Source organism: Amphibalanus amphitrite, unplaced genomic scaffold (assembly GCF_019059575.1).
Source record: "Amphibalanus amphitrite isolate SeventyFive unplaced genomic scaffold, NRLGWU_Aamphi_draft 000354F_arrow, whole genome shotgun sequence".
NCBI classification, from domain to species: Eukaryota; Metazoa; Arthropoda; class Thecostraca; order Balanomorpha; family Balanidae; genus Amphibalanus; species Amphibalanus amphitrite.
The window spans coordinates 456,781-470,686 of record NW_024881848.1 but is presented as its reverse complement, the minus strand read 5'-3'; the positions used below and the strand labels follow the sequence as shown (position 1 = coordinate 470,686).

General features: G+C 49.3%; 1 protein-coding gene across 2 annotated transcripts in view; it reads right to left on the bottom strand.

The window, feature by feature from the left end:
- Positions 1–13,906, bottom strand: part of LOC122389321 (eyes absent homolog 2-like) — a 118,467-nt gene that overhangs the window by 33,606 nt on the left and 70,955 nt on the right. For both annotated transcript variants that reach the window (XM_043381208.1, XM_043381209.1), the window contains exons 10-13: positions 13,399–13,494; positions 12,220–12,287; positions 7,694–7,863; positions 2,685–2,820 (exon numbers count right to left, since the gene is read on the bottom strand). In XM_043381208.1, the coding sequence (XP_043237143.1) occupies positions 2,685–2,820; positions 7,694–7,863; positions 12,220–12,287; positions 13,399–13,494 (470 nt within the window). The remainder of the gene's footprint in view (positions 1–2,684; positions 2,821–7,693; positions 7,864–12,219; positions 12,288–13,398; positions 13,495–13,906) is intronic.

Here is a 13,906-nt window from a genome sequence, read left to right as displayed (position 1 = left end):
CATTACGAATATCGTAAAAGCTAAGCTCGGCCCGCACTATTTCAAAAGTTACTGACGTTTGAAACTCACTGAAATTCAAACATCTCTAACTTTTGAAATAGTGCGGGCCGAGCTTAGCTTTTACGATATTCGTAATGAGGAGCATGTAATGTGTCCGCACACAAATTTTGACGAAAATCGGAGGGGCTCTCCGAATGACCTTGAAATTCCGTAACTTTGTGACTCCGTAACTTGAAAAATATGGCGGGCCGAGCTTAACTTTTATGATATTTGTAATGAGGAGGATGTAATATGTCCGTATACCAATTTTGACGGAAATCGCAGGGGCTCACCCAAATGACCTTGAAATTCAAACCTCCGTAACTTCGTAAATATGGCGGGCCGAGCTTAAATTTTGTGATATTCGTAATGAGGAGCATCTAGAGTGTCCGTACACAAATTTTGACGGAAATCGTAGGGGCTCTCCCGAATGACCTTGAAATTCAAACATCCGTAACTTCGTAAATATGGCGGGCCGAGCTTAGATTTTGGGTGCATCGTAATCAGAACGTTACGTACTATCCACTGACCAAGTTTGGTCCAAATCGTAGGGGCTCACCTGATTCCGAATCTTAGATTATAGATTAGGATTCCCTTACATCTAACTTGACGACCGTATTATATTTCATAAGTGTTTATGATAAAATTGCTAGCGATCTGTATCTGTTGAGAGAGCAGGAAAGAGAACACTAATTGAAGATCCACAGGATCATGACAGCATCGCTCACTACAAGGCTTTTTGAAGTTGAGCGAAGTTGAAGATTTGTGGGCTGATGGGGGTGATGATGAAGTGACAAATGCTGCCTTAAATATTAGATGATAATGGTGAAGCTAGTGCTGTATTAAACAGGGTTTTGGATAATGTAATTGCATTGCAGTAAAATGGAGAGGAAGACAAGGTCAAGATCAATCACAGACTCCTCAAAACAAAGTCAAATTTGTTGCTAATAAATGCTTTGGAAATTTTGAGAAAGGTAGTTTAAGTATGTTTTCCAGCATACAGTGAGTTAAACATTAATTCATGTTTATGTCTTGCACATTGGCTTTCTTTGTAGGATAATTATCCTCATGGTATTGGAATTTGCTAACACTGATAAGTTGCCATTTAACATTGGTAGACTGATGTAATTGATATTACAGTTGTCAGTTGATGTGTTTGCCCATTTGTTAGGATATCATGCATTTGGGAGAAATGTGTCATGATTGCCATTTTTCTTCATCCAGTGTCATTTAGCAAAATCAAATTTGAGTTCAGAAGGTTTATCAAAAATGTTTTCAAATATTTTATGACAGTAGTTGATTTTCATGATACCGACAAAATACCAAATGCTTTTGGTATATAATACCGAATACCGAATCGGTATTGGTTCGGTATCGGTATACCGAAATTTTGGTAACCGATTGACACCTCTAACATGTATCATAATTGCAAAACAAACTGCTTTCTAGGCCGGCCAATATCAACGGCCATCTTCTATGAGTAGTGGATCACGAGCCTCCGATAAGGGTTGTTAAAATTGGCACACCAAAACCGTCAAACGTGTTATAAACTGCTGCTAGATAGTCCCATCATATGCAACCGTTCCCCGCGCCGGGTCGGTCTATAAAGGTCACTGATAGGTCACGGTAGGCGACGGCCAGATGAGGGACCTATCACGTCTGATTAGAATCATGACTGCCGACCTCACGATTTCTGATTAGTGAGTGCATCTCGTAATTGCACCAATGTCCATTGCGCAGTAGGGTTGAAGGAGTGCAGTCACCCACACACTAGACCGGACAGGAAGGTCGGGTTCCCGGTGGCAGTATAAAAAGAATGGAGTTCTAGCTGCTCTGTCCTGGTCGGAAGGCTGATCGGTATCTCTCAGAGATCGCTGCAGGCCACTGAACTCACGAACTGAACCACCCACTTACATTAGTGAAAAAGGAACTGTGGTGACTAGCACGATAGCTGTTGTGCTAAAATGGGTGATTGATTAGGTATTCAACGGGCCAAAACCAGGACCAACAAAGGAAGGTACCCGTATGATGAACTGCGATAACCGATCTGACCCGGCATAGACTGACAGACATTTTGTTTAGGTTTTAAAAAAGGAAGATATAAATAGAGACAATCGGTTGCTGGAATGCATTCATGACAATCAATTTTCTTTTTAAATAAAATAGCTATAAAAGCCAGTGGAAATGATAACGTTTTCAGAAGAGCGTTAATCTTTCTGAGCTGGTTTCTTATTCGTGAGTTCACAACTTGAAGCAGTCTGATAGTCAACCGAGCTCTTCCCGGACTTATAACGTCATAAGCTGAGCGGTAGCACCATTCAAAGCACCGCGGAATCATAAATCGCATTCACACTGCGGCGTCAAAGACAGAGACAACACGACAATGCGCCGTGACCCGGGTGCAGAATACGACCAGTGACGTCACCACCGCGCAACAATGACGTCATCGCTGACCCCTGCTAGGACTGACGTAAAATAGTCTCACTGAAGTCCGGTTCGAATGAGCCACGCAGTGATAGCTTCTTGTGAATCATTGAAGTTACCGATAAAAAGCTCAGCTACATGCAGATGATCCTTATTCGTACCCGAAACAGGATTTGGGATCTTGATCGATAAGTGATTTGATGATTGCTTTTTTGACTCACCTTTCCTGGATGAGTTTGAGACACGAGCAGGCCTGCGTGAGCCAGCCGTTGGTCTCGATCTCCAGCTCCTGTCGAGTCTTGGTCCAGGTGTGCTCGAAGGACGGGTGGCGACCGTGCAGATGTGCCCGAAACAACTCTGCCAAACACACACAGACAGACATACAGACATACGTCAGCGGAGAGGGATACACAGTAGAGACAAACACTCGGCTCATGGTGAGGACAAACATGAGCTATCGGTCAGCGTTTAGCAGAACCACAAACTAAGGTATATGACGGACAATTCCAACATCAGGCTTTGTTTGGGCTCGTTTATTATGGGCGCTAAAAGGAGAAAAAGTGGGAATATGTGAGGGAAAAAAGTAAAAATACGAACAACTACGTCATGAAAAGGAACCAATCGTAAATTAAGAGTAGTCGGTAGATGTATACAGCATTTATAGAGCCACAGTGACGCAAATAGCGAGCGCAAGTAGTAGAATTCCAGGTACAAAAATATTCGGTTTGATGTGAATCGAATCCACATTCCGAAAGGCCGTGAGATGCCTGTTGAGTTGACACAACATCCGCCATGAATTCCATCAATAACTGCCGCTGGGCGTCACGGGGCTACCCCATACGGGCGGTCTCGCACGTCACAGCGGCGGCAGAGTTATAAATACGATCAAGTATACTGTCACGAGTCAGGACACGGCCGCAACGCAAACCGTCCCGTTTGCGCCCCATCGCTACTCCGCTGACCACTGTGACGTCATCGCTGACCTCACCCGGTTCTGCCAGCCCCGGGTCGTTCGCACCTCTTGTCTCTCCTTACCTATCAATCAGATGGCTGGCCTCGCTCGTGGTAGGTACACCAGGGAACGGTAAGATTTAATCCCACGGTAAGTTCTCCGTACCCCCACTCAGCAGCAGCAGGGGTCAACACTGACCCCGGCAGCCTCCCACCCTGACCCCGACTCTCCTCAGAAGGAAGCGCGCACACTGACCGCAACCACCGTCTTCCGGCACGACTCTGACGGACCAGCGGGGTCCATCCTGCGCACGCGTCATGACCCAAGGCCGGTGCGGTGCAGGTGCGGGCAGCTGTGGAGGCTCACCCTGCGGGGGCACAGGTGGTGACGGATGTGTCGTCTGGAGCGAGGGACGCCGCGGGGGGCGGACGGGATGACAGGGACGAGACGGGAGGGATGGGTATGGGGTGAGGAGAGGAGACGGACGCGGCGGGCGGCCCGGATGTGCCGCGAATTCTAATGCTGTTTTGTCCGAACTTGGATGCTTTGAACCAACAACCACTATTTGCCGGGCATCACAAATATACTGTTTTGTCCTAACGAATCGACGCTGGAACCGCCAGATTTTGAAGAGGCACCTTTACCAGCCCGGTTCATTTACAAATCCGCTACAGCGTCGGTGAAGGCGTCTGTTTTACCAAACAGGGTGAGACAAGCACAGTCACGGCTAATCTTTATTCCGCCGACAAACTCGTCAATATTGACTCCGCTCCCTTGTTCTATCCAAACCAAGATCCGTGACTTTGTTCTTTTACCGAGCACCAGTTTTCAACGAAAGACATGGATAGCGTCGCACAGCCATTACCAGCCTGTGGAACTTCCACCTCCCGTCTGCTGGTCATCCAAGAACCAACGCCAAATGATCGTCTACTGCGCCACGACCATCGCCCTTCTGCGTCATAAACGTCGACCTGCTGCGCCACAAACGATTCCCCGACAAACACTAGCAGCTTCAGAAGTGGTCACTGTCAGACCGCAGAGACACAGACCGCGACATACGCCAACCCAAGGTTGCTGTCCTGCGGCGACTATTCGATCCTTTTCGCTAAAACCCAGACCTGCAACCTAGAGGACAGTCTCAAGTCCCTCATCCCTACCCGAATATCACTAGGGCTGCATGATAATTATCCAGTTCGGTCTGCCTTGGGACAACAGTTGACGGACAGGCAGACACAGGAGCAGTGGAAAGGAACATAAAGCGGTCGAGATGAACACGAAGGCCGCGTGGGCGGACACGCCACACGGCTACTTGAGCTTCTAACTTACCCAGCAGATAATATCAGGACAGGAGTTACGTCTCAACAGACATGTGGGTGATGAATAAGCATAAAGAAGCTATAACGTACTTGTGTTAGTCCATGGTCAAACATTTGAATACGAGCTCGGACAAAGGATGGTTCAATCCATTCAATCCAAGGATGTTCATTGAATATAAACTTAACTACGTACTGATCGGATGAGAAGACGAATTAATTTCCATAATACAGCAAGTCGTCATAAGCCAAACTTGGATTGCTCTGGAACGTGACGATAACAGAAGCAAAGAACACACACTCTTAGCCACCCTCTAGCTCTCAAATTTCGAACAATGCCTCGAGCCGGGTCTGTCCGCACGCCGCACGGAGGCGACCGTCTCTATCGGTTCCCCTGCCTGCGCGGGCCACCGTTCGCTGCACCGTCCAGCCTCACAGACAGTGGGTAGCGCCGTATACCGAATATGGCCACCGTTTGTCACTGCTGACCCACAGCGCACGCTGGCCGCGCCACGGTCAGGGACGCTGGGTGACGATGGGTGATAAATCAGACACTACACAGTCAGCGGACAGTGCTGCTGTTTTAAGGGTGTATTGAACAGGTGATTTCAGCAAAGCGAGTGGTTATTTCCACCAAGGGAAGGTTATGTATAAGGAATAGCGACTCTAGAGAATGAATGAATATAAATATAAGCATGAAGCTTGTGTACAAAGAGCCAGTCCGTCGCAATAAAATCACGATTAGAAGCCGCTGGAAATATCCATCACGAAATACAAATCTCCGTTTCCATGAACGGTCAACTGGGCGTGACCGTGGTGACGTGTTATTGGCCGTGACGTCACATGACGCGGTAACGTCACGGAGCGGTGACATCATCAGCTCCTGCTGCCACTGTGCAGAGTAGATGGGTCGGTATACCAGCCAGAGATGGGTCCTAGAGATGAGCATTGAGCAATGGGCACGGATCACAGTGAGGGTCATTTTAACGACCCATGCTGCGATTCGTATCAGGTCACTAAATGGGGAAACCCCTCACTATTGACCTCAACTACCGCGCAGTATTGACCTCAACTACCGCGCAGAAGTGCCACACATGCCGGCCGAATAAACGACCCTCGAAGACCCTCTCTATTCCGTACTACACCCTGACCGACCAGCCGAACATTCTGCCTCTGTATAGTATGGATCGGGCGGCGTGGGAACGAGATGGACGGGACAGACGGACCGCACGGTACGGGCCAAGACGGGACGGGACGGGACGGGCTCTCGACAGGACCACGTCAGCGGCAGAGGGATGACGCTTTTATGGCGACACCGGCGCCGAGATAGCCGCGCACTGCAAAAAGACGGAGGGTCAGCGGGCCGCGGTCACGGCCGAACTGACCAACCTTGACCGATTCTGACCGACATGGGGGACCGAGGGGAACGGGAGAGCCGCGCGCATCGATTGGATTTACATAAACTCGTCGGGCCGTCCCAGGTCCGCTAAACGAGCGAGTGCCTTGTCTGATGAACTGCGCGGATGCAGCGTGCATAATCCGCTGTTGCCGAGACGAACGGGAAAATCCAGCCGGGGCTGGCGATTCATTATCTGTCAATGAGAAGTCGTTGAAGTGCAGTCACAACTCATGCTGAGCTTGGATTCTTCGGTGATGAATGAAATTCCATTTAGCTATTTCCGGATCAAGTCCGGGGCTTCTTCAATGTCAGGAGCAAAGCCGTTATTATTCTACGCCCGCTTACTGGCTACTCATTGTCCTGGCTAGATTTCCATCATGATAAAAAATACAGATATCGCATAACTCCTGGCTTAATTCTTCAGAGCACCTCTCTACCGCTGCAGCAAGGGACATCCGACCTGCCTGCCATCTGATGGTCAAACGGTGAACTATCGTCCAAGGCTGGTCTCAGTACGTGAGTAGCCTGGACAAACGCGGGTGACGTGTCGCGTAGACCGCCGCCGTATCCGTAAGTTCGGTTGGCTCACATCACTTGCAGCAGGTCTGGCGAGTGCCAGTCATGATAGACCGGCATTCGTGAAACGTCATTTCATTGTCATGGGCCCAGGGCCGGACTTGATTCGCCAGGACGTCATTACCCAGTTGCAGAAGCGGCTGAGTAGTCAGCTGGACTTTTGTTGGCCAAATCTTTCTTTTCGGGCCAGCAACACATCCCAATTGACTTCAAGTTGCCAAGCGCCGCCACTAGCCTCTCGCCTCCTAATCCACTCATTCATCGCTCTCAGGTCACCCCTCCCTCTTATCCAGTCTCCAGAGGGGACAGGACAGGCGACCACCCACCTATACCCCAGTCAGCGATTCAGAGAATAGCCGCCTAATGGCTGATGCAACGTCAACCACCCTCTGCCTACCGAGTACTGGTGGACAGAGTTCTCACAGTCCCTCCTTCCTCCGTCCTCTACCAACCGCCTGCAGCAGCAGTCTGCCTTCCTCACTATCCTCAGCCATACCCACCGCCCACCAGTCAGCGGCTGAGGTCGCAGTGAGTGACATATAACTCCCAGATGACTTCAAGCCTCGAGTTATCCACCTTCTGAGTAGTCCCTCTGTCTCAGCCGACATCCCAGCAGCTCGGCAGACGGCCCCAGCAGTCCAACCTAACTTAGCAGACGTTCTCAGCAGACGGCTTAGCAGCTGGGAGCCGGAGGCTGAGCCGCCGCCGCCTCCACCGCTGGCGTGGTGCGTCAGCGATGAATGACCCACAGTTCACGGTCAGCGGAGTCCTGATCCCGCCCAGAACTCATCCGCACATTTAGGAAGAACGGTCTACCAAGTACTAAAGCCGCAACGCAGGACTCTAGCTGCCATCACGTCACAGTTTCACTTCCTCTTCTGCAATGCCTATTCTTACTTCTGTTGAGAAGTGTCATGATCGTAAGAGTCCTCAATAAACTACCTGATAACTCCCCATCGCCTTCCCTCCACCTCGATCATGCCGCCTCACCTGCCACGTTGTTCCTGTACATGTTGTAGAGCTCCTTGACCCTGCGGTGTCGGAAGGCGATCTTGCGCGCTATGTCGGCGCTCACGTTGTTCCTCGCCAAGCTGTATCCGAGCGGCGCCGCCGGCACGCCCAGGGTGCTGGCCAGACCGTCCGCAAGGAAGTTGTAGTTACTGAAACGGACGATGGGAAAACGTTAGAAGGTAATGGTTTTAGTGGCGAATGCTTTGCTGGTGGCATAATCTTGTTTCAATGAAGAGTTGTCGTAGAAATGGTAGCTTCTTTGGATAGGCCCATAATTGGCGAAATTTGTGGTATAGAAAAAAATGACAAAAGGATAAGGGAGTCAAGTGGACTGAATCGTGTCCCCAAGAGCCACGCTTCACGCTTCACGCTTCACATGCCAGCTTATATGCTACGGCCCGCATCCAAGCTTGAAGCTTTCCGTAAAATTATTCCGCAGTAAGCCACGACTCTAAACACAATCCATACAGCTCGGCCACCGCTCCGCAGCGTCCCCATTGAGTCAAGAGTGGGCCTCCCCTCCCTCCCCCAACTGATCGCAGACAACCACCCGCGTCACAGAAGGCGGCGACCGGTGCAGACGTCATGCATCATTCATTGGACGTGTTGGCTGACCTGAGCCCGCCCGAGCAGACAGCGTGCACAGCTCCGAATCTGGACAAGGCGTACTGTAGATTCAGGTTTACCTTATGTGGTTAGACTAAAAACCTGCATCTACGCAGCCAGACGCGACCGACACACAGCGTTTTAGACGTTACGAGTCAAACGTTATACGAGGGCGCCATGTGTAGTACGTTTACATAGGTATGTAGCATGCATAATGCGTGTGCGTAACACGTGATTTATAAAGCACGTTACGAATAATCACCACATTCTAGACAGACGACAGGCTTGTAACTCCGTCCATTAGCTGGGTGATACGAGCTCAGATATGCACTTATGCATCTCGGTTAGGAATGTACGCACTACGCAGCCACATACAATCAATGAAATAAAACCTAAAGCCGCGGTCCTTGAGGCATGTTGAACGGGAGTGTCCCAGCATGAAACTGCGCACTTGAGTAATGTATCCATGCTGGTACATCTTTAATTTTGGTTGGCGGTGGCTTTTAAACTTACCGCAGCCATGAACTTCAGAAAACCAGACTTTGCCGGTCCCGTAGCTCAGTTGGTTAGAGCGTTGGACTCCGCGTGGTGAGAGCACGCGTTCCCGGTTATAACAGTCCGGGTTCGAAGCGCGACGGGCGCTCGACATTTATGGGCCTCCTGACAGGTATGGTTGCGGTTGGTGGCAGGCCGTAGCCAGGCGAAGTCAGTGAGGGGACCGGCCGTGCGCGGCTTTGTGCGCACGTTAAACTTTGGACTCTAAATTCTGCCATAGAACTGGAATTGCGCGATCGGAGGGTAGAGGGCAGGGTCATCGCAACAAGCTTCGCTTAGCGGTGGCTCTGTCCTTGTGAATCCTTCCCATCAAAAGGTTCGGACAAAATTTATAAAAAAAAAAGAAAAATACCCCCAAACTAAAAACTCCCCATGACGTGCAGCTCGTGTCGTTATTACTATGAATACCTGACCAGAATGGCGAGTGAATTCGGAGTCTTTTCTACGGCTGGGTGCCGTTTAGCTGCCCCCAAAGCCTGTTACGATGCACTGCGATCCGACTTACGGAAGGACATTCCAAATGCGCTCCCGTTCTGAATTTTTGTAGCTAAGACACAACATCTCAGGTAGGCGGCCTGTAACAACTCTGAACCCAGCAGCGCCGGACCAAGATGACGCGGAAGATACCGAAAGATCACAAACATTCCTTTAGCACTTAAATATCTCACGCTGATAACAAAACCTACAACGTTTTCCATGCTCACAACTCAACACTATAAAACCAAAACTGGGGGGCCTACCCGGACCTCGGCAGCATCTGGCACGTCTTAGCGTCAGATTGTGACAATCCTAGTGCACCAGAATAATACTAAACCGGGAGCAAAACACGACTTATCCATTAATCGTACAATGGGCGCATGCCCCCGTGCGAAACTTCGCACAAATCTCTGAACTGTGTGAATTATAGCGAAATAAAACTATACCCATAGCTACGATCAGTCAAATCACCATATGAACGTCAACACCAAGCATAAATGTGTTTTGTTTTTGTTTAGCCCTCCCGACCTCGCGACCCCACCAAACAGAAAGCCACGACCTGCTCCTGCGAACCACACCACTCCGTGTATGAATAAATGAGCATACAATTAAACAAATAGCCGGATAATGGGGACGGAGTCGGCGGCTGCGCAGTTGCCGGTGGTGGGAGTCTGTTCGGCGAACTGGCTCGGCCCGGAAACCCGGTCGGCAGCACTGGGGGCGGCGGGCCGACCGGGGCGACCTCTCTGAGTGGAGGGTCGGGTGGGCCGGGACACGGCTGGAGGAGATGATTTCTGTTGGGCGGGAGCTGGACAGGGTGGGAGGCACGGGCACCGACGCTGAGCTTGCTGGAGCTTCTGAGATGGTGCGGACACAGTGCTTGGAGACTGGAGAGCTTCAGGAACACATGCTGGTGGTGCAGCATTACAGCTTATAGGTCCTTCCTCAAGCCGCTACAATGACTTGAGTTGAAACGAAGTCATTGTTGAAAAACGATAAGCAAATAAGAGCTCTCTGTTGGTGATGAGATCATGATATGATACACCGCACATTAAATTAATGAAAGGCAGATCGAAATGTCAGTATTTTATTTCGAATCTTTTTCATACACGGAATAATTGAATTAAAAAATTGGAAATTAAATCAACGACCGGACAACGCTCAGCAATCAAAGACGGTCAAAACTCAGACCTCAATCATGTCCCATACACGGTGGCCGGTGCCTCTAGGTTACATGAAGGGTTGACTGAGGTCGAATCCAGAGCGGAATGTCCGGACTCCGGAATGTGTCCATTTCCCCGGAATGTGCCCATTTCCCCGGAATGTGACCGCCGATCGACAGAAGTGATCCCGGAGCCGGATCCACAGAGATCAGCAGATCGCAAAGATCGTCATACTACGTCCAAAAAATGCATCTAATATGATAGTTCGGACAGCATCTGAATCCGAGACATTTCCGCGACCAGAATCCGAACCAAATACGGTCTGCACTGATCGACAATTTTGCGGTGTGCTGGCTGCCGAGTGCAGAGCATGCATGTCCGCTCGTCCCGAATCACGATAAAAAAAAAACAATAAGTATCTTGTCCCCAACACATCCTGCAATGAAATACCACCGCAGTTGCATACCAGTACAATCTAGCGCCCCTACATACGCGATTGCTGTCTGCCGCTCCCATCACGGACCTCCGATGACAGCCAACGGATCACTGAAGCCGGGATTATGCTCTCTGACATATGCAAACACCACCATTAATCATCGCGAAAACACAGCTGTTGTGGCGGCGCAGCCACATGCAGCCGCATCAGAGGCTTTTCGGGCGCGTGATGTTATCGATGAGGTAATCCCAACCAGCGCGTATGAGCCTGACGCGGGGGCCGGGCCGACTGCCGACATTCAATCCCTGACAGACTTCAGTCATTCACCACAAGCCAAAGAATATTACATCATCAGGCCTCAGACCAGGATATAACCCACTTCCAAATCAATGAAGCCGGAACTGAAAAATTAGCGGACCAGCCCCTGACTAATGAAAGCTATGTAAAAAGTTTTTGCGCGATCGATTAAAGCATAGTAACCGCGATATACCCATCTAAACCTCTCAGGCCCACACAAATGCAGGTAGTGATTAGGCCAATCCAGGTGTGTCTGGTCACATGACAGACACGTGACCTCATGCTCCGCTAATGACTCGAGACACGTGACCAGCCGACAGAGCAGTGCACGAGTTCATGGCCAGGCTTCTGGTCTCCGGCGGGTTTAATCAATACGGTACCGGGGCTCGGACTAGCGGTCAGCAATCTGTCATTTCAAGGGTACAGTCGGTGACTCGTGCTGAGTCAACTGCTGCCTATGGATGGGTCGCCGATTGATTTAGCACTGCCGGAAATGCTGTGTGATCAGCAGTGTCTTGAGATGATTTATTGCTGAATTATTTATAACAGAGGTCATGGTATAATGCAATGTAATCCAATAGGGGTACATTTGACCACTGCATTATGAAAGGGTAGAGGGTGATGCTAAAGGGTACAATGTTAAGTTTGATGATATTGTAAACATTCAAGCATATAAATTCGAAACTAAACAAAACTGTTAATGGTTACATGACACAAGATAAGTTGAGGCCAATGGATGTTTCATTTCAGTCGATGCAAAAATATCTAAAGTTTTGACAATACCTAAGGCTAAAGCTCTTGTAAAAAAAAAAACATCTCGAAGAATTAAAGAAGAAAAAAAGCATCAATGAGAATCGCTAAGTGAATTATTGTTGGGGCGCTGTGGGCGCTGTGTTTCGCTGAGTAAGAAAGAATAGCCGAATAAACTCGACGACAAAGTGTCGTGGACATCGCACCACCAGTGCACTTACCTGAGGTCCTGGTTGTTGTCCTCTGTGTGCAAGTCGTCTATGTTCGTCACATGGGTAGGGTACTGACTCTGAAAAGGCAAAACAAAAGACAATTTAGTTTATATCCCGACTCCCGAGTCCCGACTCCACTGCTGAGATAACTGTGCAGCAGCGCTTTGCGGCGCCTGCCTGCAGCCCTGTCCTCTATCGGCAGACATTGAAACAAGAGCTGAGCTAGGTGGCAGCCCAGTCGGGGGCGCTGGCTAGCAACGGTCGGCGGTGAAGGCAGGGAAATAGTCGAGACTTGAGACACGCCAAAAACGCTGTTCCCTAACCACAATGAGATTCAAAGTTGAATGCTTATAAGTCTGGCTCAATAGAACATAAGCAACTTTTGGTTTAAAAAGATTTAGCGAGCCCCATGGACGTCCTGTCCAAAGGCCTGTAGCAATTATTGAAGCCACGATGGACGACATTGCGCGTAGGTGACAGAAACGGCACTACAGAAAGTCATAGCGGGAAATGGGAATCGATTTGACATGCATCATCAAGTTCAGATCCGGCTAGCGCTGATGTAGTTCGTCTAAAAGGAAACAATTGTATGATAAACCACCAGATTTCCATTACGAGAGTGTAGTTAATTGCGTTAAAGACGCGATCAATTTAATTAAATTTCGCTAGACCCTCAACACCGACACAACCATAGCGATACAGTGCCCAGCGCTCATTGTTTGACACTCTGGGAGGTACGTATGATGGCAGTGATGACACCCAGTCAATACACACTGGCCAGTTTAAACAAACAGTCGTGTTCAGTGGACCTCCTGCTAACATCAATCACACAGAGTCCTAATCTACGCACACGCAGGCCACGGCTCGCCGACCGGCATACTGGCGGCATTGCAGCGGTGTAAACGTGGGCCGAACTGGGCCAAGGACATCACCTGACGAGAGACAGGCCTCTACGCACTAAGTTTCTACAGAAACGGCATATTTAATTCAAAACATCAGAGCATAGCTCTGAATTCTGCTTTTAGTTGTGGGCCAGTGCCACACTGCCTGTATGCAGGGGTAGCGCATCGACGCAAAATGATCTAAGTTGAAAAACTACGGCAAATTTAAACTAATAGAGCAAATAAATCATGAAAACAGTCTATAGAGTGCTGTGGAGGAAATGTTGCACAAAGTACAAATACTTACATCTACATCGAGCTCCTTGAGGAAGAAGAGCTCCTCTCCTGTGGTGAAGACCAGCGTCTCTAAATGACTGCCGATCTGCGAGCATACCGCCTGGTCCTGAAATACACAAAATACATCGGTTACTACACGAACATAATCGAGCATAGTGATAAACACAGGATTTATTCACTCAATCTGAAGTTCAAACGAGAACGATCTGTGTAAATACCTAAACGCATCTGGAGCTTTCATGACAGCATTTTAAGTTCCTGAATAAAACCAAGCCACTACCTGGCTGTTGCTAATGATATCCAATAACAACCAATCGAATGTTGGCTGATCGAATGCGCCTCGGTTAGTCAGGGTCACCCAAGTCAGAGCCGGCAGTGGATCGACGACGGCGCCGACACCGATCGGCTGTGACAACAAACTCACCTCAGTCCGTTCTGTCATCGACCGTCGAGATGGAGGGACGAGAGACAGAGGAGAGAGGACAAAGGAAAGAGGACAGAGGAGGGAAGGGAGAGGC